Genomic DNA, 24,321 nt, shown 5'->3' with positions numbered 1-24,321 from the left:
TCCGTCTGCATGGATGGTGTGTGTCCGTCTGCATGGATGGTGTGTGTCCGTCTGCATGGATGGTGTGTGTCCGTCTGCATGGATGGTGTGTGTCCGTCTGCATGGATGGTGTGTGTCCGTCTGCATGGATGGTGTGTGTCCGTCTGCATGGATGGTGTGTGTCCGTCTGCATGGATGGTGTGTGTCCGTCTGCATGGATGGTGTGCGTGCGTGTGTGTCCGTCTGCATGGATGGTGTGTGTGTGTGTGTGTGTCCGTCTGCATGGATGGTGTGTGTGTGTCCGTCTGCATGGATGGTGTGTGTGTGTCCGTCTGCATGGATGGTGTGTGTGTGTCCGTCTGCATGGATGGTGTGTGTGTGTCCGTCTGCATGGATGGTGTGTGTGTGTGTGTCCGTCTGCATGGGTGGTGTGTGTGTGTGTCCGTCTGCATGGGTTGTGTGTGTCCGTCTGCATGGGGTGTGTGTGTGTGTGTGTCCGTCTGCATGGGTTGTGTGTGTGTGTGTGTGTGTCCGTCTGCATGGATGGTGTGTGTGTCCGTCTGCATGGATGGTGTGTGTGTCCGTCTGCATGGATGGTGTGTGTGTCCGTCTGCATGGATGGTGTGTGTGTCCGTCTGCATGGATGGTGTGCGTGTGTGTCCGTCTGCATGGATGGTGTGCGTGTGTGTCCGTCTGCATGGATGGTGTGCGTGTGTGTCCGTCTGCATGGATGGTGTGCGTGTGTGTCCGTCTGCATGGATGGTGTGCGTGTGTGTCCGTCTGCATGGATGGTGTGCGTGTGTGTCCGTCTGCATGGATGGTGTGCGTGTGTGTCCGTCTGCATGGATGGTGTGCGTGTGTGTCCGTCTGCATGGATGGTGTGCGTGTGTGTCCGTCTGCATGGATGGTGTGCGTGTGTGTCCGTCTGCATGGATGGTGTGCGTGTGTGTCCGTCTGCATGGATGGTGTGCGTGTGTGTCCGTCTGCATGGATGGTGTGCGTGTGTGTCCGTCTGCATGGATGGTGTGCGTGTGTGTCCGTCTGCATGGATGGTGTGCGTGCGTCCGTCTGCATGGATGGTGTGCGTGTGTGTCCGTCTGCATGGATGGTGTGCGTGTGTGTCCGTCTGCATGGATGGTGTGCGTGTGTGTCCGTCTGCATGGATGGTGTGCGTGTGTGTCCGTCTGCATGGATGGTGTGCGTGTGTGTCCGTCTGCATGGATGGTGTGTGTCCGTCTGCATGGATGGTGTGTGTCCGTCTGCATGGATGGTGTGTGTCCGTCTGCATGGATGGTGTGTGTCCGTCTGCATGGATGGTGTGTGTCCGTCTGCATGGATGGTGTGTGTCCGTCTGCATGGATGGTGTGTGTCCGTCTGCATGGATGGTGTGTGTCCGTCTGCATGGATGGTGTGTGTCCGTCTGCATGGATGGTGTGTGTCCGTCTGCATGGATGGTGTGTGTCCGTCTGCATGGATGGTGTGTGTCCGTCTGCATGGATGGTGTGCGTCCGTCTGCATGGATGGTGTGCGTCCGTCTGCATGGATGGTGTGCGTCCGTCTGCATGGATGGTGTGCGTGTGCGTCCGTCTGCATGGATGGTGTGCGTGTGCGTCCGTCTGCATGGATGGTGTGCGTGTGCGTCCGTCTGCATGGATGGTGTGCGTGTGCGTCCGTCTGCATGGATGGTGTGCGTGTGTCTGTCTGCCCCCGTCTGCATGGATGGTGTGTGTGTCTGTCTGCGTGTGTGTGTCTGCGTGTGTCTGCGTGTGTCTGCGTGTGTGTGCGTGTGTGTGTGTGTGTCTGTCTGTCTGTGTGTGTCTGCATGGATGGTGTGTGTCTGTCTGCGTGGTGTGTGTCTGTCTGTCTGTCCGTGTGGTGTGTGTGTGTGTCAGTCTGTATCTCTAGTCGGTGAGTGCTTCTGTATAATGTGTGTCCGTCTGTTCAGTGTGTTTGCTCCCACTCATCTGTTTACTGCGTGGGTGTGCATCTGTTCAGTGTGTATCAGTCTCTCTAGTCGGTGTGTGTGTGTCCATCTGTATAATGTGTGTGTGCGTCTGTTTAGCGTGTGTGTATCCGTCTGTATCTCTAGTCAGTGGGTGCGTCTGTTTAGTGTGTGTGTGTGTGTACGCGTCTATTGTGTGTATCCGTGTATATCTCTAGTCAGTGGGTGCGTCTGTTTAGTGTGTGTACGTGTCTTTATTGTGTGTGTATCCGTGTATATCTCTAGTCGCTGGGTGCGTCTGCTGTTTGGCCGTGAGTTCCCCCTGCAGGACCTGTTGGTGGTGTGGGATGCCCTGTTTGCTGACAGCATCACTCTAGACCTGGTGGACTATGTCTTCGTAGCCATGCTGCTCTACATCAGAGATGCCTGTAAGGACCTCCCTCACTGCCCATCAATCAGCTGTCAATCAGTTAATCATTGAGCCCTGCTAACTGTTTGTGTTGTTCCCCTGTCTGGCTCAGTGATAGCGAGTAACTTCCAGACCTGTCTGGGCCTTCTAATGCACTACCCACCTATAGGAGACATCCACACCCTACTACACAAGGCTTTGTTCCTCCGAGACCCCAAGGTAAGAGCTCACACACATTTCTGAGAGACATGAGCAACACACACCTCTACTTGGTTGTTTTTCCACCCTGAAGGTGTGTGTTGGAGACGGCAGGGTTGCTGCCCTGACAGTGTTCTGGTTTGTTATGAGCTGTCCTGACATGTCCCTTCACTGCCCAAAGGACATCCAGACAACTGTGGGACACAACTGTGGGAAGCATTGTAGTCAACATGGGCCAGCATGCCTGTGGAACGCTTTCCACACCTTTTTAGAGTCCATGCCCCGAAGAATTTAGTCTCTTCTGAGTACACAATAATAGGAAGGTGTCCTTAATGTTATTGACTCAGTGTGTATTGGCTAGGCCTTCTAATAGTCAATACAGTAACCTTATTAGAGTAAAATAAATATGCTATAGGTTATGCAGCTCTGTGGTCGGGTCCACTCGGGTCTATCAGCTGTAGTTACATAGGCCAGAGACCTGACAACCAATCAAACAGGACCTGACCCAGATGACAAGTTAGAATTTCAGAACCTGGTCCGGGTAATATCAGGTCCACCCGGACCCATTAAGACCTCTAGTTCGTAGTGTGGCATGGCGATGTTATTCAGAGTAGTTGGCTCAACCACATGGAGATCTGGGACCATGTGAGAGACCACACACACACTATTTTTCACAGCGTCTCTATTTTATCACTATTTAAGCTGAGCTGTATTCACTGTCAATACCTTTTCCTTTAGAACAATCCTCGGCCGGCCAACTACCAGTTCCAACAGAATCTGGACTATTACATGACCAGAGGGGCAGACCTGGTCAACAGCACCCGGTAAGCTTGCTTGCACACACACACGAGCATGAGGGACAATGATCGTAACAACCACACACACACACTGTGTTGTTTCACAATATCTTCCTAAACTAACTCTCTTTTTTCTCTCTCTCTCTCTCTCGCTCTCTCTCTCTCTCTCTCCCGCTCTCTCCCTCTCTCTCTCCCCCCCTCTGTGCCAGTGCCAAGACGGCTCCTCTCAACATCAACAAAGTCTCGAGCAGCCTGCTCAGCTTTGGGAGGAAGCTCATCGCCCCAGCCATATCAGGGGGTGTTGCCAGCGTTATCTCTCCAATCAACAGCGAGATTCGTTCTGCCCCCTCCCCCCTCACTGCAGCCCCCCGCCCCCAGGCCGAGCCCCTGTTCTCTGGCCACGCCCCCCTGCAGACACACTCCCAGTCCCAGCACCAGCGCCTACTGAAGTCTGAGAGCATGCCAGTCTACCTGAGCCAAGGTGAGGGTTGGGAACACATACACACATAATCTAACAGGTATACTAGGACATTGATGCTCACACATCCATCCATACAGAATCTTAGAAAAGGTTTTTGTATTTTTTTTCACCTTTATTTAACAAAGTAAGCTAGTTGAGAACAAGTTCTCATTTACAACTGCGACCTGGTCAAGATAAAGCAAAGCAGTGCGACACAAACAACACAGTTACACATGGAATAAACAAGCGTGCAGTCAATAACACAATAGGGGGGGAAGTCTATATACAGTGTGTGCCAATGGCGTGAGGCGGTAAGGCAATAAATAGGCCATAGTAGCGAAGTAATTACAGCTTAGTAAATTAACAATGGAGTGATAAATAGCAGATGATGTGCAAGTAGAAATACTGGTGTGCAAAAGAGCAGAAAAGTAAAATAAAAACAATATGGGGATGAGGTAGGTAGATTTGATGAGCAATTTACAGATGGGCTATGTACAGCTGCAGCGATCGGTTAGCTGCTCGGATAGCTGATGTTTAAAGTTAGTGAGGGAATTATAAGTCTCCAGCTTCAGCGATTGTTGCAATTTGTTCCAGTCACTGGCAACAGAGAACTGGAAGGAAATTTCGGCCAAAGGAGGTGTTGGCTTTGGGGATGACCAGTGAGATATACCTGCTGGAGCGCGTGCTACGGGTGGGTGTTGTTATTGTGACCAGTGAGCTGAGATAAGGTGGAGCTTTACCTAGCATAGACTTATAGATGACCTGGAGCCAGTGGGTCTGGCGACAAATATGTAGCGAGGGCCAGCCCACTAGAGCATACAGGTCGCAGTGGTGGGTAGTATAAGGGGCTTTGGTGACAAAACGGATGGCACTGTGATAGACTGCGTCCAGTTTGCTGAGTTGAGTATTGGAAGCTATTTTCTAAATGACATTGCCGAAGTTGAGGATCGGTAGGATAGTCAGTTTGTGTTAGCTAATCCAAGTTTCTCATTTTAAAAGGCTAATTGATCATTAGAAAACCCTTTTGCAATTGTTAGCACAGCTGAAAACTTGTGCTGATTTTAAAGAAGCAATAAAACTGTCCTTCTTTAGACTAGTTGAGTATCTGGAGCATCAGCATTTGTTGGTTCAATTACAGGCTCAAAATGTCCAGAAACAAATACCTTTCTTCTGAAACTCATCAGTCTATTCTTGTTCTGAGAAATGAAGGCTATTCCATGCGAGAAATTGCCAAGAAACTGAAGATCTCGTACAACGCCGTGTACTACTCCTTTCACAGAAAAGCGCAAACTGTTTCTAACCAGAATAGAAAGAGTGGGAGGCACCAGTGCACAACTGAGCAGGAGGACAAGTACATTAGTACAGACATCCTCTTTCTATTCTGGTTCGAGCCAGTCATTACCACGAGCCCATCCTCCCCAGTTAAGGTGCCACCAACCTCCTGTGGTGTGCTCGCGCGATAGACTCACCCTCCTGTATGTTAGATGTAGTTTCAGGCGGAGTCTCTCCACCCACATTTTCTGACACACAAGGTAACTGCTACCATAGCAACCGCTTGTGTGCATATGTGTGTGTTGCCATGTTTTAGCGTCCCCTTTCAACCGTTTGTTTAAACCCTGATCTCTGAGCATCACAGCACTGTTGGCTTTGTAAAGTATTTTCCTCCTGGTTCATTTATCACCAAAGAATCCATCAGTCAATGGCATTGAACTTTCATACGGTCCACATTCGCACTGGTCTTAACCAATCACTGAAAGATGCAAGCCAGCAGAAGTGTGGTAGTCCAGAGTTGAATAGTATAGTGCCTTGGATGCATGTTATACCACTAGTCAAGAGAGACTGGCTCTGACTCAAAACATTCTCCTTCGCTGCAGTAAGTAGGTTGAACCTGAATACAGTCATCACACACTCATATGTTGAGGAGATTTGAACATTGAGGAGGTAAGAACAGGATCAAGGTTGGTGACAACAGCACTGGTTCATCGGTTCTCTCTCTGCTACTCACAGCCCTCATCTGTTTGTCTTTGTGTTCATCTTTTCTCTCTTTTTCAGGCCAAACCTCCAGGACAGTTAGCTCCTTCCCCAGCATAGAGAGTCTTTCTGGGGGACAGGGTCACACCACAGCATCCCCGCCCCTTCCTGTCTCCAGGGGAAGTGACATCAGCACCTTGTCCCCACCCCTCTCAGCCACCAAGAAGGACTCCTTCTTCAACATCACTCGCTCCCACAGCAAGACCATGGGCAAGAAAGAGGCTGTGAGTAGCTCTTTTTCTCCATCTTTCCAAGCTCATATTTCTCACTCACTAAGTTGTTCCCTCTGTGTTGTCAGGAGGAGGAGTTGGAGGCCCAGGTGTCCTTCCTGCAGGGTCAGATCAATGACCTAGAGGCCATGAGCAAGTACTGTGCCAAGATGATGAACACACACATTGGTAAGTTTCCCTACCAATACATATATTAACATGCACATTGAGTTTAACAACCCTGATGCATCAGTGGATAGATTGCACATCCAGTATCAACACACGCATCTGTGAGGTGCCAATGATAGCCTGTGAGTTGCGCTATAACCACAATGATGTGTTGAACAATCTAGTGATTGAACCAGTAAACAGGTTTAATCAGTTGTCGTTAAAACAAAGGCTTTTGTTTACTGTCTGTTACTGCTGTATCAAATTGTGTTTGTCACATGCTTCAGTGAAAGTGAAATGCTTACTTACCGGCCCTTTTCCAACAATGCAGAGTGAAAGAGAAAATGACAAATGAAATAGTGACACGAGGAATGAAGAAAGTGTCTGATAATCGAGTCCTAAATAGTGTTTGAGTATGAGGAAAAGTCAACTTTAAATGCCCGGATGTCATACTCATTTCAGCTTCGACAACAGTTAGACATGGGGGTGTGCTACTCAAATCAACAGCTGATCAGTTAGACATGGGGGTGTGCTACTCAAATCAACAGCTGATCAGTTAGACATGGGGGTGTGCTACTCAAATCAACAGCTGATCAGTTAGACATGGGGGTGTGCTACTCAAATCAACAGCTGATCAGTTAGACATGGGGGTGTGCTACTCAAATCAACAGCTGATCAGTTAGACATGGGGGTGTGCTACTCAAATCAACAGCTGATCAGTTAGACATGGGGGTGTGCTACTCAAATCAACAGCTGATCAGTTAGACATGGGGGTGTGCTACTCAAATCAACAGCTGATCAGTTAGACATGGGGGTGTGCTACTCAAATCAACAGCTGATCAGTTAGACATGGGGGTGTGCTACTCAAATCAACAGCTGATCAGTTAGACATGGGGGTGTGCTACTCAAATCAACAGCTGATCAGTTAGACATGGGGGTGTGCTACTCAAATCAACAGCTGATCAGTTAGACATGGGGGTGTGCTACTCAAATCAACAGCTGATCAGTTAGACAATGAATAGCAGGAAACTACGCAATCGCGCAGGACACAGTTTCAGTATGGTAAAATGTGTTTTATAGTATTTGCATTTTTGAAAGTCTAGTATGGTTTAAAAATCAGGATGTTCTACTTTCAGCTCTTCTAGTAGAATTCAATGTAAACTTTTCCACAATGCATTGGAAGAGCTGGGCTACTGGCGAGCCACAGTTCTCTTTAAGTAGCCAGACAAAAGTCTACCGTTTTTGTTCTCCTAATATTGATGTTGCAGGTCTTTTTACCCCAAAGTGGATTTCTGTTTTCTCATTAAATTGTTTATTGTTCTCTTGGCAATCAGAGCTTTTAAACTAAATACTAAACCATGTTTTGATTTCTGAATGTGTTGGCACCGAGGACTCATTCCCAATGATCACTCCTTTAGTTTAGTATGTTGCTGTCCAGCAGTTCTGAATTTGCAATGCACCTGACGGTCCACGATTTCCTGTACCTTTTGATTTGAAAGGTTTTAGTGTGTGTACTAGGCTATTTGGTTTTAATTCAGATATGTTACAGCACTTTGGTTTCACTAATAAATAGACTATGTTGAAATGGAACCAAATTCTGTTTCTGTCTTCAGTCCTTTTAAAAAAGGATGTAGAGTTGAAGTCGGAACTTTACATACACCTTAGCCAAATATATTTCAACTCAGTTTTTCACATTTCCTGACATTTAATCCTAGTAATAATTCGGTCTTAGGTCAGTTAGGATCACCACTTTATTTTAAGAATGTGAAATGTCAGAATAATAGTAGAGTGATATATTTCAGCTTGTATTTATTTCATCACATTCCCAGTGTGTCATAAGTTTACATACACTCAATTAGTATTTGGTAGCATTGCCTTTAAATGGTTTAACTTGGGTCAAACGTTTCGGGGAGCCTTCCACAAGCTTCCTACAATACGTTGAACTTTGGCCCATTCCTCCTGACAGGGCTGGTGTAACTGGGTCAGGTTTGTAGGCCTCCTTGCTTGCACACACTTTTTCAGTTCTGCCCATACATTTTCTATGGGATTGGGGTTGAATATGCAAAAATAGAGGCGCACCCGGACTCACCTACTCAGACAGTCAAGAGCCGCTACTGTGTTGTGCCCTTGGCATACCCGCATACGTTTTACTAAACGGTGCATGCTAAATAGTATGCAGTACACTAGTGTGGGTATATTCAGACAAACAGTGAATAACGAGTAAAAATAGCATGGCTATATACAGGGAGTACCAGTACCAAGTCGCTGTGTAGGGTTACGACTGTGATCTATCTAGACGAGGTGGGATCTTTTTGCCGGTAACAGTAATTATGCAAGAAATGGAAACGCCTTAATGCGCAAATATTGATATAATAATAATATCGAAGTGAACTTGGGAGTCACGCTTTGATATGTTATCTGGTCCTCCCACTGCGACTCTGGAAAGGATCTATGGGACGTGCCTACCCCCATTGAAGTTGACATATAAAATGGTTAGAGTTTAAGGTAGGGATGTCCCAAGGATCCCGGATAGCACTGACCCTCAGGAAAGCATGCTACAGATGAAATGCGTTATAACTTCACAGGGTGATGAAAGTGCAAGGTGATGAGCTTGATGCTCCGTTCCAATAAATATTGAGGGTCTTATTCTGGTGACATGATGATCGATGCTTGGCTGCTGTTTGACAGATACAAATATGGCTCTTATCCATAATAATCTCATGTAGGTAGCCAACCCACACTGTATCTGCCAGCTGTTGGCTAGAGCGCATGTGCCAAGACGAGTAGGCACATTCTCTATAGAACACAACAGTTTGTGACAAAACCATCAGTAGAGTTGTAAATGCGATGGAAACCTTTTTAACTTGCATTTTTCATTCGGTATAGAATTTAACCGCAACAATTCGATGGAAACATTTCTGGTGGGAAAATACACATTGTTTTTATGCATATTTTAGAATATTCAGCATGAAAATCAGTCACCAGTTGGATGGAAACCTAGCTTGTGATCTGTCTGTCTGTCTCAGGTAGGATCCAGGAGGTGATCCTACAGGAGCACCTGGAGAAAGAGGATGAGGTGTTGGTGTCACTGGCTGGACTTAAACAGGTACTGGAGAGCAGCACCACATAAGGGGGGGGAGGGGGGGGGGGTTGCATGTTAGCGCCTCTCTGAGGGAGTTAGCATGTTGACCATGTGTGTAGTACGTGCATGTGTACTGTACATTGTCTGTGTGTGTGTTCTCAGTACATCTGTGTGTGTTTATGAATGAATCCGTCAGATCAAGGACATCCTGAAGGGATCTCTGCGTTTCAACCAGAGCCTGCTGGAGACTGAGGAGAACGAGGAGATCACCATCGCTGACGACCACTACGACCAGGCCTCTGCCGCACAGCAGCAGCACGCCAACAGTCACCATGAAGACCAGCCTTACCTGGCCGCAGCACAGCGTGGCGAGGGTGATGGAGGACAGGAGGAAGAAGAGCGGGAGCAAACCCCACCAGAGCAACAGGTGAACACGTTGTTGTATTAATACGTGGACTCATGTTTGCAGTGTCCCCTTGCATACTTTGGGATCATTCCCTATGCTTCAAAATCTCTGATGAATTGTGGGTATATTGTGACTGACTGATCTACAAATAATATTAGTAGTTATTTATGATGTAACTTGATTTGTAGATCAGCCAGTCAACAGCAGTGTTGAACAAGCCCCTTGTCTCTCTTTCAGGCTTCTCCCCCAGAGTCCTCTCTGTGTGTGGGCTCGGAGGGGAGGAACTGGGATGACTACATTCTGGTCTCGCAGGATGGAGAGCTGCCGCCCACCGGGGGAGGGGTGGAGAGGACCCCTCCAATCAGACAGCTCCATGGCTCGGTCATGGTGGAGCCGTTCCAGGGGACAGCGTCGGGTTCCTCCAGCCCAGACGAGGGCAGCATTCACAGCAAAGACTCAGACTTCGCCATGGTCAACTCCCAGGACCTGTGAGGGATTGGACTTTACTGATCTGGGTGGGTGTTACCACTAACTAGAGATCTAGGATCAGTTTATCTACTCCCTCCAAATGGTTAAGGTGGGGGATTAGGGATTCATCCCAACCTGGAGGATATGCTGCCCACTGCTGGATCGGACTATGGCAGCCTACCGTTAGGCTGTCGCCAATAACTTAACCTACCTGCTCTGTATTCCTTCATGAATACCATAGATCTCTCTTATGCCTATAGCCTCTTCTCCTGAATGCTAGGGACTTAGTGCTTATCCAACCCCATCTGACTTTAATGGTGATACCCATTTCTGCCACATGATGGTGCTACAAGACAGTTCACCACAGGCTACCCTCAGGAACTGGAATTCATAGTGCATTTATCAGTGTGGGGGATGCCTTTCCCTTCTCGGTATGTCGTAATGGTAGGGTAGTACCCTGTTTCTCCAGGTAGGGGAGTTGTCTGTACCATACCTCTGTCTATCTAAAGAGCTTCTCTTGTCTTACCTCCATTCACCGCCTCTGATTGTCCTTTAACTGTTTCGAGGTAGAAGTTGCTCCTAACCAATCGGCAGTCCTACACCTACCATTAGGGTGGATGGTACAATATCTGATCCTGTATCAGTTGTTAGGAGGCAACTTCTACCTACTCTTAACCAGTGCCTGGAAACCATTGACAGATTAACTGACTCTCACTTCTTCTTTACATTTTGTTTAAAAGATACAATTTGAACCCAAACAGCTGCATTACAATGTGAAATTATTAAATTAAGGAAAACAGGCTTTAAAAAAAATCAATTCCATGTAATAAGATTTCATTATTTCTGATGTCCTTGTATTTATCTTGCTTCCTGGGGTAGCCAAGTGAAGCATTGCACACAGGAGGGATGTCCCTGCAGCAGAGAGATGATTATCTATAGACCAATAAAATGCTCATTACAGTATGCCTGTGTCATGTTCAGAGGGAGAGAGAATGGCTTTTCAACAGGACAGTATACAAGTGCTAGCAACATGCTGAATTGTGCGTACAACTAATATTTAAATTAGCAATGCTAACTAAAAACACTAACAACATGCAGTGAAGGGAAAACAATGCTCATAAGTGGAGACTGCTGATAAGAGAACGGCTCATAAATGGCTGGAATGGAGTGCAATGGGATTTGATGGCTGGGAATGGAGTGCAATGGGATTTGATGGCTGGAATGGAGTGCAATGGGATTTGATGGCTGGAATGGAGTGCAATGGGATTTGATGGCTGGGAATGGAGTGCAATGGGATTTGATGGCTGGAATGGAGTGCAATGGGATTTGATGGCTGGAATGGAGTGCAATGGGATTTGATGGCTGGAATGGAGTGCAATGGGATTTGATGGCTGGAATGGAGTGCAATGGGATTTGATGGCTGGAATGGAGTGCAATGGGATTTGATGGCTGGAATGGAGTGCAATGGGATTTGATGGCTGGAATGGAGTGCAATGGGATTTGATGGCTGGAATGGAGTGCAATGGGATTTGATGGCTGGAATGGAGTGCAATGGGATTTGATGGCTGGAATGGAGTGCAATGGGATTTGATGGCTGGAATGGAGTGCAATGGGATTTGATGGCTGGAATATGGAGTGCAATGGGATTTGATGGCTGGAATGGAGTGCAATGGGATTTGATGGCTGGAATGGAGTGCAATGGGATTTGATGGCTGGAATATAGAGTGCTTGATTCCATTCTGGCCATTATGAGCCTTCCTCCCCTCAGCAGCCTCCACTGTTGTAAGTGACATTTTAAAATGCCAGTGGATATCCAATACTTTGGCTTCTCTTGGATGTCAGGCCCTGGTTTTCTGTTTCTCTGTTGACTGCATGTGTGGCCAGCTGGCTATCAGTCGAGCAAATGGTCAAAGTGGTGTGTAAAAAAACAGGGTTTTATGATTGAAGTAACGGGTTTATTTGCTTACTGGTTGGTTCTGGTAATGAAAATGTAATGGATATGGTTTGAAGGGGATATTGATGTCAATTTACCACGAAACAAGGAATCATCCTACAGCATCCAGGTTTTCAAGAGGACAACAATTGTCTTCCGACAGGTGGAGTCTACGTGATGCTCGGAGCAGGCTGATTCGTCACGCTATCTGACGGTAAACCATGGAGGACATCAGTGTCAGGAATGTGTTTTTATTTTATTATCGGAAGTCACCATTTTGTAAAAATCCAGTAACATTTTACAGAATGAGGATAATACTGTAAAGTGTGACACAACTACCTAGAAAAGCATTGGTCAAGGTGCTATGGAAGGAGTACTTGAAATACTGTTTTTGATCATACAGTTGAGTCAGTAACCCTGTCCCACCAATATCCACAGGTGAGGGGAGTTCCTTACTAATCAGCACCCTTAATTCATCAGTCAAGTACAAGGGAGTGAACCTGCAGACAGACACATTCTTTTGTTCCTCTGTACCCGGCTGGAGAAGCTGAAGTGGCTCAGTTGGTGTTTGCAACTTCAGGATCGTAGGTTTGATTCCCGCTGAGGCCACCCATACAAAAACAAAATGTATGCATGCACTACTGTAGGTCGCTTTGGATAAACTTGTCTGCTAAATAGCATATTTTATTGGTCGCAGTCACAATTCACACATTCTGAATCAGCCTCCTCCCACACGTAAGTTATCACTTCGGTCTCATTCAGTTTCACATTGTTCTGTAGTTTTGATCGCCCTGAAAGCCCTCCACTCCCCCCAACAAAAAACAAGGACTCCATTCAATCCATAGTGCTGAAGAGACGCTTTTATAGCTCGATCAACAATTAAAGTCAATATTCCCGCGGTCGCTTCATACTGTATGTCGGCTCAAACATTTTAAAACGGATCTTCATCGATAACTCGGCGACACAGATTGAATCCAGCTCCCGAAAGAGAGTAGGATTAAAAATCTATTTCCAGCGACATTCAGGGACAGGCCACTCCTCTCGTCTGACTTCCTCTCCAGTGTCTTTGACTCCTCCCTCCTGACAGAGGTGTAACAGGAGTATTGTTCTTCCATTGTTTTAGTCCATCTTCTCTTCGTCGTTGTGTGGAGAGAATGGCCAACTAGACTCCAACAGCCCCTAACCGGGTTAGATGCAGATGGAGCCATTCACTTTTGAGTGAGTGTAGCAACTTGGTTGTCAGTTCTGGCCAACCTGCCGATCCTCAGAAGGATGACGGTGCCCTTAGAAACTGATCTAAGGTCAGATTTGACATTTCCCCCGTTTTGATTTAATATATAATTTGAGGTGGGTAAGCTGGTCCTAGACCTGTACCTAAGGGGAACCTCTAGCCGGAGCGGTAGCTCTCTCCTGGATGGTGTCCAGGCTGCGTCGGGGGTGGGTCGCCTCTCCTGTCACACCCTTACTAAGGTTAGAGGTCAGGGCAGCATAGTGTACCTGCTTCATGTTCTCCTGCACCTCCGTCATAGCCCGTTTCAGAAGGTCTGCCTGCCCCTGAGAGAGAGAGTGGGAGAAGGGGGAGGATAGGAGAGCGAGCTGTTTGTCAGAGTTGGCTAATATGGAAACAGACTGGCACTGTTCTGTGGTATGTGGTTGTGTTTGGTCTGCTGTGCGTGACAGTGTGTGTGTAGAGTCACCTTCAGTATGGTGATGTTCTGTGGTTGTGTTTGGTCTGCTGTGCGTGACAGTGTGTGTAGAGTCACCTTCAGTATGGTGATGTTCTGTGGTTGTGTTTGGTCTGCTGTGCGTGACAGTGTGTGTGTGTAGAGTCACCTTCAGTATGGTGATGTTCTGTGGTTGTGTTTGGTCTGCTGTGCGTGACAGTGTGTGTAGAGTCACCTTCAGTATGGTGATGTTCTGTGGTTGTGTTTGGTCTGCTGTGCGTGACAGTGTGTGTGTAGAGTCACCTTCAGTATGGTGATGTTCTGTGGTTGTGTTTGGTCTGCTGTGCGTGACAGTGTGTGTAGAGTCACCTTCAGTATGGTGATGTTCTGTGGTTGTGTTTGGTCTGCTGTGCGTGACAGTGTGTGTGTAGAGTCACCTTCAGTATGGTGATGTTCTGTGGTTGTGTTTGGTCTGCTGTGCGTGACAGTGTGTGTGTAGAGTCACCTTCAGTATGGTGATGTTCTGTGGTTGTGTTTGGTCTGCTGTGCGTGACAGTGTGTGTGTAGAGTCACCTTCAGTATGGTGATGTTCTGTGGTTGTGTTTGGTCTGCTGTGCGTGACAGTGTGTGTAGAGTCACCTTCAGTATGGTGATGTTCTGTGGTTGTGTTTGGTCTGCTGCGCGTGACAGTGTGTGTAGAGTCACCTTCAGTATGGTGATGTTCTGTGGTTGTGTTTGGTCTGCTGTGCGTGACAGTGTGTGTAGAGTCACCTTCAATATGGTGATGTTCCAGCTGAAACTCTCCACAGCTCTGGTGATCTTACGATCCTTAAGCCCCTCCTTCACTGCAATGGAATGCAACGTCTCATGGAACTTCATGGCTAGGGGACGACACACACTTATTAGCAATGTTGAACCTTTCCCTCTTTGTCAACCTCTCCAGGTCTTAACCAAGGTTCAAGACCAGCTCAGGTCTGTGGTTTGGTGCTGTCTGGTATTTGTGATTGAACGATCAAGTCTAAACCAGTCTATGACACTACACAGAGAAAGGTAGAGAGTTAAGAGATCTGAATACAAGAATAAGAAAGTGCATTGATTTTTTTTTTACTTTTAAAGGAAGTTTTACGGTTGAGCCGAAATCTACAGTGTTGATCCGTGAATGCAATCTCTGCATTGTCTACAGTGAAATGTGCCTTTCTACAATGTGCCTTTGGTTTAATCCTGGCCTCAATTAAAGAGAGAAAGATGAGGAAAGAGAACAAGAGAGATTCAAGAGTGACAGGCAGACTCCTAGTCCTGTTGTCACTTTGTCTGTCTGCCCCGGGACACTGTCACACTCTCACCATCTCCATGGAGACTAAGAAGTGGGTTAACACAGAGCAGGCGCAGTAAGCTCTCCTAACCTGCTACTTAAAGTACCTTCCGTCCATAGCTGTATACTATCTAGTCAAAACCAGGGATAATGTGAGGGGACTTTTAAACACAGCATCCTGAGCAACACCACCGCCAACACAGACCTGAACACAACTCAGTATATTTTACTTCAATTTTCTCTCTCTCACACACACACACACACACACACACACACACACACACACACACACACACACACACACACACACACACAAAAAAACAACAACTCACTAACTTCAAAATTCACTAGTACACAATTACACAGAATTTAATATATACATTACACACACACACCACATCGGCTGCCTGCCTGTCGGCCTGCCATTGCAGTTGCTAGGCGACTTGAGGCTTGAGTGCCAGGGCATTCCGTTGTGTGCATGTAGTAAACGTTCCATTTCCCTGTGTAACCGAGCGGAACCGAAAGAACGGAGAGAGAGAACATCGGCACTGGCCAGAACTCTGCCTGATACTGCCCAAACATCCATCCAAACCCCCACCCTAAAAAAGTACCGAGCTCCCGGCCATCTATACCAGGCGGTGTCAAGGAAGGCTCAAAAATTGTCAAGACTCCAGCCACCCAAGCCATAGGCTGTTCTCTCTGCTACCACATGGCAAGCAGTACCAATGCACCTAGTCTGGAACCAACAAAAGCCTTGAACAGCTTCTACCCCCAAGCCATAAGGCTGCTAAACAAGTCTGTTAAATAGCTAATAAAATGGCTCCCGGACTACCTGCATTGAACCTTTCTTCCACTAACTCTCTTGCTTGGACTCTATCCACATAAACTGGACTTAGACAGTAGCAGCATGTGTGTGTATCTGTCCTGTTGCCTAGTCACTTTACCACTATGTACATACTGTATCTACCTCAATGACCTTGTACCCCTGCACATCAACTCGGTACTGGTACTCCCTGTATATAGCCATGGTATTTTTACTGGTTATTCGTTATACACTGTGTATTTATCCCTCGTTTCACTATTTCTATTTGAACTCTATTGTTGGAAAAGGACCCGTAAGCATTTCACTGTTCGTCTCGACCTGGTGTTTACGAAGCATGTGACAAATGACATTTTATTTTATTTGACACAAACACACTATTTTCATTTTTCATATTTATCTGAGAATAAAGGTTTAAACTCAGGTGAGCTGAGATAAAATCTCTGAGAGGAGACTGGGAGCAGACTCTGGGGTGTTTTGCCAATCTACATATTCACTCCATTTTCTATCACCGGTCTTCCACTCTGAAATACATCCATTTATCAAACTTGTCATCTCTCCTCTAGCTATTAAGCCATTCATATATCTCTCGCTCTGTCTCTAAGCCTTCTGGAACAATGGGGACTGTGAAGCAACACAAACACAGGCACAGATGATAACATACGCACTATACACACACGTACACATGGATTTAGTACTGTAGAAATGTGGTAGTGGTGGAGTAGGGGGCCTGAGGGCACACAGTGTGTTGTGAAATCTGTCAATGTATCGTAATTTTTTTTAAATTTCATAAACTGCCTTAATTTTGCAGGACCCTATGAAGAATAGTTGCTGCCTTGGCAACAGCTAATGTGGATCCATAATAAATACAAACACTAATCTACAGAGCCTTCAGAAAGTATTCACACCCTTTGAATTTTTCCACATTTAGTTGCATTACAAAGTGGGATTCAAATGGGTGTCATTTTTTGTCACTGAGCTACACAAAATACTCTAATCAAAGTGGAAGAAAAATTCTAACATTTTATAAAAATGTAAGGAAAATAAAACACTTATCTTCATTAGATAAGTATTCAACCCCCTGAGTCAATACCTGTTAGAATCACATTTGGCAGTGATCACAGCTGTGAGTCTTTCTGGGTAAGTCTCGAAGACAATTGAATTGTGCAACATTTGCCCATAATTCTTCTGTCAAGTTGGTTGTTCACCATTACTAGACAGCCATTTTCAGGTCTTGATGTATGTTTTCATGTCAAAAATGTAACTCCGCCACTCAAGAACATTCACCAGCTTCTTGGTAGGCTACTTCAGTGTAGAGTTGGCCTTGTGTTTTAGGTTATTGTCCTGCTGAAACGTGAATTCACCTCCTATTGTCTGGTGGAAAGCAGACTGAACCAGGTTTTCCTCTAGGATGTTGTCTGTGCTTAGCTCCATTCCGTTTATTTGTTTTATCCTTAAACTCCCATTCTTTAATGATTAAAGCATACCCATAACATGATGCAGCCACCACTATGCTTGAAAATATTGAGAGTAGTACTCAGTAATGTGCTGTATTGAATTTGCCCCAAACATAACACTTTGTATTCAGGACAACAAGTTATTTACATTGGCACATGTATTACTGCTTTGTTGCAAACAGAATACATGTTTTGTAATATTTTTCTTCCGTACAGGCTTTACGTCTTTTCCCTCTTATTTAGGTGAGTATTGTGGAGTAACTACAATGTTGTTGATCCATCCTCAGTTTTCTCCTATCACAGCCATTAAACTCTGTTTTAAAGTCACCATTGCCCTCATGGTGAAATCCCTGAGCGGCTTCCTTCCTCTCCGGCTACGGAGTTTGGAAGGACGCCTGTATGTTTGTAGTGACTGAGTGCATTGATTCATCATCCAAAGTGTAATTAATAACTTCATTTTGGTCAAAGCGATATTCAGTGTCTGCTTTTACATGTTTTTACCCATCTACCAATGGGTCCCCTTCTTTGCGAGGCATTGGAAAACCTCCCTGGTCTTTGTTGTTTTAATTCACTGCTCAACTGAGGGGCCTTACAGATACTCGTATGTGTGGGGTACAGAGATGAGGTAGTCATTCAAGAATCAAGTTAAACACTGTTGTTGCACACAGAGTGAGTCCATGAAAATGTATTATGTGACTTTTTAAGCACATTTTTGCTTGTGAACATATTTAGTCTTGTCATAACAAAGGGGTTGAATACTTGAGACATTTCAGCTTTTCATTTCAAATGAATTTGTAAAAATGTTGACATAATGGTGTAGACCAGTGACACAAAATCTCAATGTCATTTTACATTCAGGCTGTAACACAACATGTGGAAAAAGTCCAGGGGTGTGAATATAGTGCATTCAGAAAGTATTCAGACCCCTGGACTTTCTACACATTTTCCCCCTCATCAATCTACACACAATGACAAAGCAATGTCTGTTTTTTAGAATTGTTGGCATTTTTTGTTGTTGAAATATCACACTTACATAAGTATACAGACCTTTTACTCAGTACTTTGGCAGAGATTACAGCATTGAGTTTCTCTTTCTTCTCTGTCTACCCATGTGAGAGACGCAGACTCGGTCTCAACCTTAAGTCTTTACTGAAGACTCATCTCTTCAGTAGGTCATATGATTGAGTGTAGTCTGGCTCAGGAGTGTGAAGGTGAACGGAAAGGCTCTGGAACAACAAACCACCCTTGCTGTCTCTGCCTGGACAGTTCCCCTCTCTCCACTGGGATTCTCTGCCTCTAACCCTATTACAGGGGCTGAGTCACTGGCTTACTGGTGCTCTTTCATGCCGTTCCTAGGAGGGGTGCGTCACTTGAGTGGGTTGAGTCACTGACATGATCTTCCTGTCTGGGTTGGCGCCCCCCCCTTGGGTTGTGCCGTGGCGTAGATCTTTGTGGGCTATACTCGGCCTTGTCTCAGGATGGTAAGCTGGTGGTTGAAGATATCCCTCTAGTGGTGTGGGGGCTGTGCTTTGGCAAAGTGGGTGGGGTTATATCCTTCCTGTTTGGCCCTGTCCGGGGGTATCATCGAATGGGGCCACAGTGTCTCCTGGCCCCTCCTGTCTCAGCCTCCAGTATTTATGCTGCAGTAGTTTGTGTGTCGGGGGGCTAGGGTCAGTTTGTTATATCTGGAGTACTTCTCCTTTATTTTCCGGTGTCCTGTGTGAATTTAAGTATGCTCTCTCTAATTCTCTCTTTCTTTCTCTCTCTCGGAGGACCTGAGCCCTAGGACCATGCCTCAGGACTACTTGCTGTCCTCAGTCCACCTGTCTGTGCTGCTGCTCCAGTTTCAACTGTTCTGCCTGCGGCTATGGAACCTGGCCTGTTCACCGGACGTGCGACCTGTCCCAGACCTGCTGTTTTCAAATCTCTAGAGACAGCAGGAGTGGTAGAGATACTCATAATGATCGGCTATGAAAAGCCAACTGACATTTACTCCTGAGGTGCTGACTTGTTGCACCCTCGACAACCACTGTGATTATTATTATTTTACCCTGCTGGTCATCTATGAACATTTGAACATCTTGGCCATGTTCTGTTATCTCCACCCGGCACAGCCAGAAGAGGACTGGCCACTCCTCATAGCCTGGTTTCGTCCTAGGTTTTGGCCTTTCTAGGGAGTTTTTCCTAGCCACTGTGCTTCTACACCTGCATTGCTTGCTGTTTGGGGTTTTAGGCTGGGTTTCTGTACAGCACTTTGAGATATCAGCTGATGTTAGAAGGGCTACATAAATAAAATTGATTTGAGTCTTCTTGGGTATGATGTTACAAGCTTGCCACACCTGTATTTGGGGAGTTTCTCCCATTCTTCTCTGCAGATCCTCTCAGGCTCTGTCAGGTTGGATGGGGAGCGTCGATGCACGGCTATTTTCAGGTCTCCAGATGTTTGATCAGGTTCAAGTCTGGACTCTGGCTGGGCTGCTCGAGGACATTCAGAGACTTGTCCCGAAGCCACTCCTGCATTGTCTTGCCCGTGTGCTTACGGTCGTTGTCCTGTTTGAAGGTGAACCTTCACCCCAGTCTGAGGTCCTGAGCGCTCTGGAGCAGGTTTTCATCAAGGATCTATCTGTACTTTGCTCCGTTCATCTTTCCCACAATCCTGACAAGACTCCCATTCCCTGCCACTGAAAAACATCCCCACAGCATGATGCTGCCACCACCATGCTTCACCGTAGGGATGGTGCCAGGTTTCCTCCAGACGTGATGCTTGGCATTCCGGCCAAAGAATTCAATCTTGGTTTCATCAGACCAGAGAATCTTGTTTCTCATGGTCTGAGAGTGCTTTAAGTGTTTTTTGGCAAAATCCAAGTGGGCATGTGCTTTTTAATGAGGAGTGGCATCCGTCTGGACACTCTACCATAAAGGCCTGATTGGTGGAGTGCTGCAGAGATGGTAGTCCTTCTGGAGCGTTCTCCCATTTCCACAGAGGAACTCAGTGACCATCAGGTTCTTAGTCACCTCCCTGACCAAGACCCCTTTCCCCTGATTGCTCAGTTTGGCCGGGCAGCCAAAGTCTAGATGGTTCCAAACTTCTTCCATTTAAGAATGATATAGACGGGTGTGTGCCTTTCCAAATCATGTCCAATCAACAAAATTAACCACAGGTGGACTCCAATGAAGTTGTAGAAATATCTTAAGGATGATCAATAGAAACAGGATGCACCTGAGCTCAATTTTGAGTCCCATAGCAAAGGGTCTGAATACTTATGTAAATAAGGTATGTTTTTTTATTTCTAAAAACCTGTTTTCACTTTGTCATTATGGGGTATTATGTGATTGATGCCAAGCTGTCAGCCGTCCCATGATGCACAGCAAGCAGTCACTGCAGGGTAAACAAACCTTGCTCCGCCAAGTTACACCACGAGACTGATCTAAGGTCAGTTTTGTATTTCCATCCCTATTGGTTAAGGATGAGATTTGGGGAGGATAAACGTATTCTTGACCTGTACTCAGAGCTTACGCCAACACAAACTACATAAATCAAGAGTTCAGTCAATAAATAAACTCATCTAATATTAACATATGGACAAATCTCCCTCCGAGCCAAGATGAAAATAGTTCCTGTGTTGGATGAGGTAGAGACATGGCGTGCGTTCCAAATGGCCCATAGGACTGGTCAAAGGTAGTGCACTATATAGGGAATAGGGTGCCATTTGAGACAACCATGGAAGTCTCAGCAGACTAAAGGCTTCAGGCTGTTGTTGATGAGGTCTTAGCAGGAGAGTCGGTTGGCAGGGCCTGTAGGCAAGTCTTTCACACCACTACCGGACTGTTGACCTGGAGTCAGATCACTGAAGAAAACAATCGTGCTCTCTAACCACGTAACTGGCCATAGCCAACTCCAATTTCATCACTGTTGATGTTGCTTTGAGTCACGTGATGAGGCCTGCCTCTCTCTCTCTCAATTCAATTTAAGGGCTTTATAGGCATGGGAAACATATGTTTACATCGCCAAAGCAAGTGAAATAGATAATAAACAAATGTGAAATTAACAATACAAAAATGTACAGTAAACATTACACTCACAGAAGTTCCAAAAGAATAAAGACATTTAAAATATCATGTGTGCAAACAGTTAAAGTACAAAAGGGAAAATAAATAAACATAATATAGGTTGTATTGACAATGGTGTTTGTTCTTCACTGGTTGCCCTTTTCTTGTGGCAACAGGTCACATATATTGCTGCTGTGATGGCACACTGTGGAATTTCACCCAGTAGATATCGGAGTTGATCAAAATTGGGTATGTTTTTCAAAATATTTGTAGGTCTGTGTAATATGTGTCTGTAATATGGTCATACATTTGGCAGAAGGTTAGGAAGTGCAGCTCAGTTTCCACCTCATTTTGTGGGCAGTGAGCACATAGGCTGTCGAGAAGACAGACTTTCTCAATAGCAGGTGTAACGCAGGTCAACTAATGTTGAATACTTACCGTTACTAGTAAGATTCCAGTAACCAATCATATTATACTATATTGCTATTGATATGGTTAAGTCGACAGCTATTACAAATCAGCTGTCAGAAGCTGTATGACGAGCAGTTTATTTTGAGCCAATCAAAACTCAATATTCTCTAAGTCGCTCTACTAAAAACTCACATTATACACAAGTTGGTGCCATAGTTCTGCAAAAAAAGCTTGAACGGAATGTGAAGAGCTTCCTGTTATAAGCACATTCTACACTTAAACACCTGACAGTGTTGATTGTTAGGAACAGTCACTCACATTTGATTCCATCTCATAGGGGTTTATAAGTCAGTATTTGTGAATTGGGTTGGGTTTTTCCTGTGGATTCATGTTCACTGTATTGCTATTGAACTTTGACATCTGAGAGACCCTCAGATTAAGAGAGTTGGGTGCATCCTAGTAAACTATAGGCAGGATATATGGCTGATAATGTATCTAAGTCTTATTGATGTATTTCATTCACATTCAGCTCATTGAACACATTTCACATATCAATATTTACTCAAGGTGATTCATTTTTTGTAAGTATGGTTATTTACAAAATACAAGCTGGCATTCTTTTCCTAAATTATTCAGTTGTGTGGTTTTCATTTCTCCCTACTGCTCCAGTAGAGAACCCAACTGGTCCAATAGAGAACCCAACTGGTCCAGTAGAGAACCCAACTGGTCCAATATAAAACCCAACTGGTCCAGTAGAGAACCCAACTGGTCTAGTAGAGAACCCAACTGGTCCAGTAGAGAACCCAACTGCTCCAATAGAGAACCTAACTGGTCCAATAGAGTTTAAGCTTAAACATACAGTAGCCCATAGTGTTAAGCAATTGTTACACAAGTCTATGCTTGACGCAGATGAAGGAGATAGATGGGCTCATAGAATTACATTCAGGAGGCTGTGCAGCGAAGATTGCTAAGGTCCTACCCCTATTTGTTTGGTGCATTTCTCTATGGGTGTTTGTGTGGGTTCAGATTCTACATTGGTTCTAAGTTGATTCTACTGTGGGATTTCACCCAATAGATATTTAACCAAATTGGATTTGTTTTCAATTTCTTTGTGGGTCTGTGTAATCTGAGGGAAATATGTGTCTCTAATATGGTCTCTCTCTCTCTCACCTGTTGTCTGTATCTGTAGGATCCTGTCGTAGACTCCGTCTGACAGCTCCATCACTGCTCTGCTCGCCTGGATCATCTGTAGACAGAGTACACAAGATCAGTCTATTATTCACACACACACACACACACACACACACACACACACACACACACACACACATCAAAATAACAAACATTTAATTAGTAACCCCAGAGAGATTCAGACCCCACGTCTGATTAACTAAACACTTCTCGCTGCAATGCCTTTTGGGACACAACCCCACTTTGTGAGTCTGGTGTTCGACAAATGAGGATGAACACTACTGCTCCTAGGGGTCTGTCCAGATCCCTCCCCACAGCTTCCTCCCATTCATTTCTCCCCCAAGCATTCAAGTCAAGGCGTGAGATCCACTTAGCGAAATAATCTCCCGTGAAGACATGGTGAGCTCTCCCTCACTCTGATTCATCGGGAATGAGGATGCACTCTCAAAGCGCACACACACACACACACACACACACACACACATTCTACTTTGGGGGCGTCTACGAAAGTAATCACTTTTATTGAATCAGTGCCATGATATCATGGTGGCAGGGAGAGAGAGACACGTAGAGAAAGAGGTTAAAAACAACTCAAAGGATCAATCAACTTATAACCTGCACAACTATTCTCAATGGAAACCCAAAGCGCTACATAAATAAAATGTGAAGGATTGACTAGGTTTGATTGATCCTCACCGTTTCGTAGGTGGAGACCACCCTGCGTAGGACGTCCGGCAGGGGCCCTTGGGGCTCCATGGAGGGGTACTGCTCCCTCAGCTCAAACAGCATCAGGGGGTCCCCATCGGCCCCCACCACGCGGGATCCCAGGGCCAATACACACTGCATGAGGTTAGCCACCGCTGACACCCCACACAGCTCCCTGAACACTGCCACCGAGTTCTACAGGGACAGAGAGAGATACAGAGGGTCGGGGGGTTTATGCAAAACACACACCCACACAGCTATATAAAAACACACACACACACAGACACACATATACTGCTTGTCCTGTATTAGTGATGTAGTGTTCTGTGGATCATACTGTAATCCTCTACTAAGCGATTAGTTGCTGGGGTTTAATCATGGAACAAACTGTGACATGGTTTCCTGGGATACCATCACTGAGAACATCTGATTGAATTAGAGAAGCTTTATTGGGAGATGGTTAACGTGACAACCACAAAGCCACCATGTCACTGTCGTACTATTGAATTCATGGTTTCCTGGGATACCATCACTGAGAACATCTGATTGAATTAGAGAAGCTTTATTGGGAGATGGTTAACGTGACAACCACAAAGCCACCATGTCACTGTCGTACTATTGAATTCATG

At 45.6% G+C, this 24,321-nt stretch overlaps 2 protein-coding genes across 5 annotated transcripts in view; one reads left to right on the top strand and one right to left on the bottom strand.

Annotated features, from left to right (window-relative positions):
• The window catches only part of LOC135549618 (TBC1 domain family member 5-like), a 43,121-nt gene extending 32,009 nt beyond the window's left edge, over window positions 1-11,112 (top strand). For all 4 annotated transcript variants that reach the window (XM_064979741.1, XM_064979742.1, XM_064979744.1 and 1 more), the window contains 9 exons: window positions 2,207-2,349; window positions 2,443-2,549; window positions 3,267-3,352; window positions 3,535-3,806; window positions 5,838-6,040; window positions 6,115-6,214; window positions 9,220-9,299; window positions 9,472-9,702; window positions 9,919-11,112. In XM_064979741.1, coding sequence (XP_064835813.1) covers window positions 2,207-2,349; window positions 2,443-2,549; window positions 3,267-3,352; window positions 3,535-3,806; window positions 5,838-6,040; window positions 6,115-6,214; window positions 9,220-9,299; window positions 9,472-9,702; window positions 9,919-10,173 — 1,477 coding nt within the window. In that variant the 3' untranslated portion in view covers window positions 10,174-11,112. The remainder of the gene's footprint in view (window positions 1-2,206; window positions 2,350-2,442; window positions 2,550-3,266; window positions 3,353-3,534; window positions 3,807-5,837; window positions 6,041-6,114; window positions 6,215-9,219; window positions 9,300-9,471; window positions 9,703-9,918) is intronic.
• Window positions 11,113-11,210: 98 nt separating this feature from the next.
• LOC135549617 (inactive phospholipase C-like protein 2) overlaps window positions 11,211-24,321 on the bottom strand; it is a 52,801-nt gene continuing 39,690 nt past the window's right edge. Inside the window, 4 exon segments of the mRNA XM_064979740.1 lie at window positions 11,211-13,636; window positions 14,518-14,627; window positions 22,967-23,042; window positions 23,684-23,887. Coding sequence (XP_064835812.1) covers window positions 13,457-13,636; window positions 14,518-14,627; window positions 22,967-23,042; window positions 23,684-23,887 — 570 coding nt within the window. The 3' untranslated portion in view covers window positions 11,211-13,456.

The sequence above is a fragment of the Oncorhynchus masou genome, chromosome 12 (genome assembly GCF_036934945.1).
Source record: "Oncorhynchus masou masou isolate Uvic2021 chromosome 12, UVic_Omas_1.1, whole genome shotgun sequence".
NCBI lineage: Eukaryota > Metazoa > Chordata > Actinopteri > Salmoniformes > Salmonidae > Oncorhynchus > Oncorhynchus masou.
This window is presented reverse-complemented; position numbering and strand designations above follow the sequence as displayed.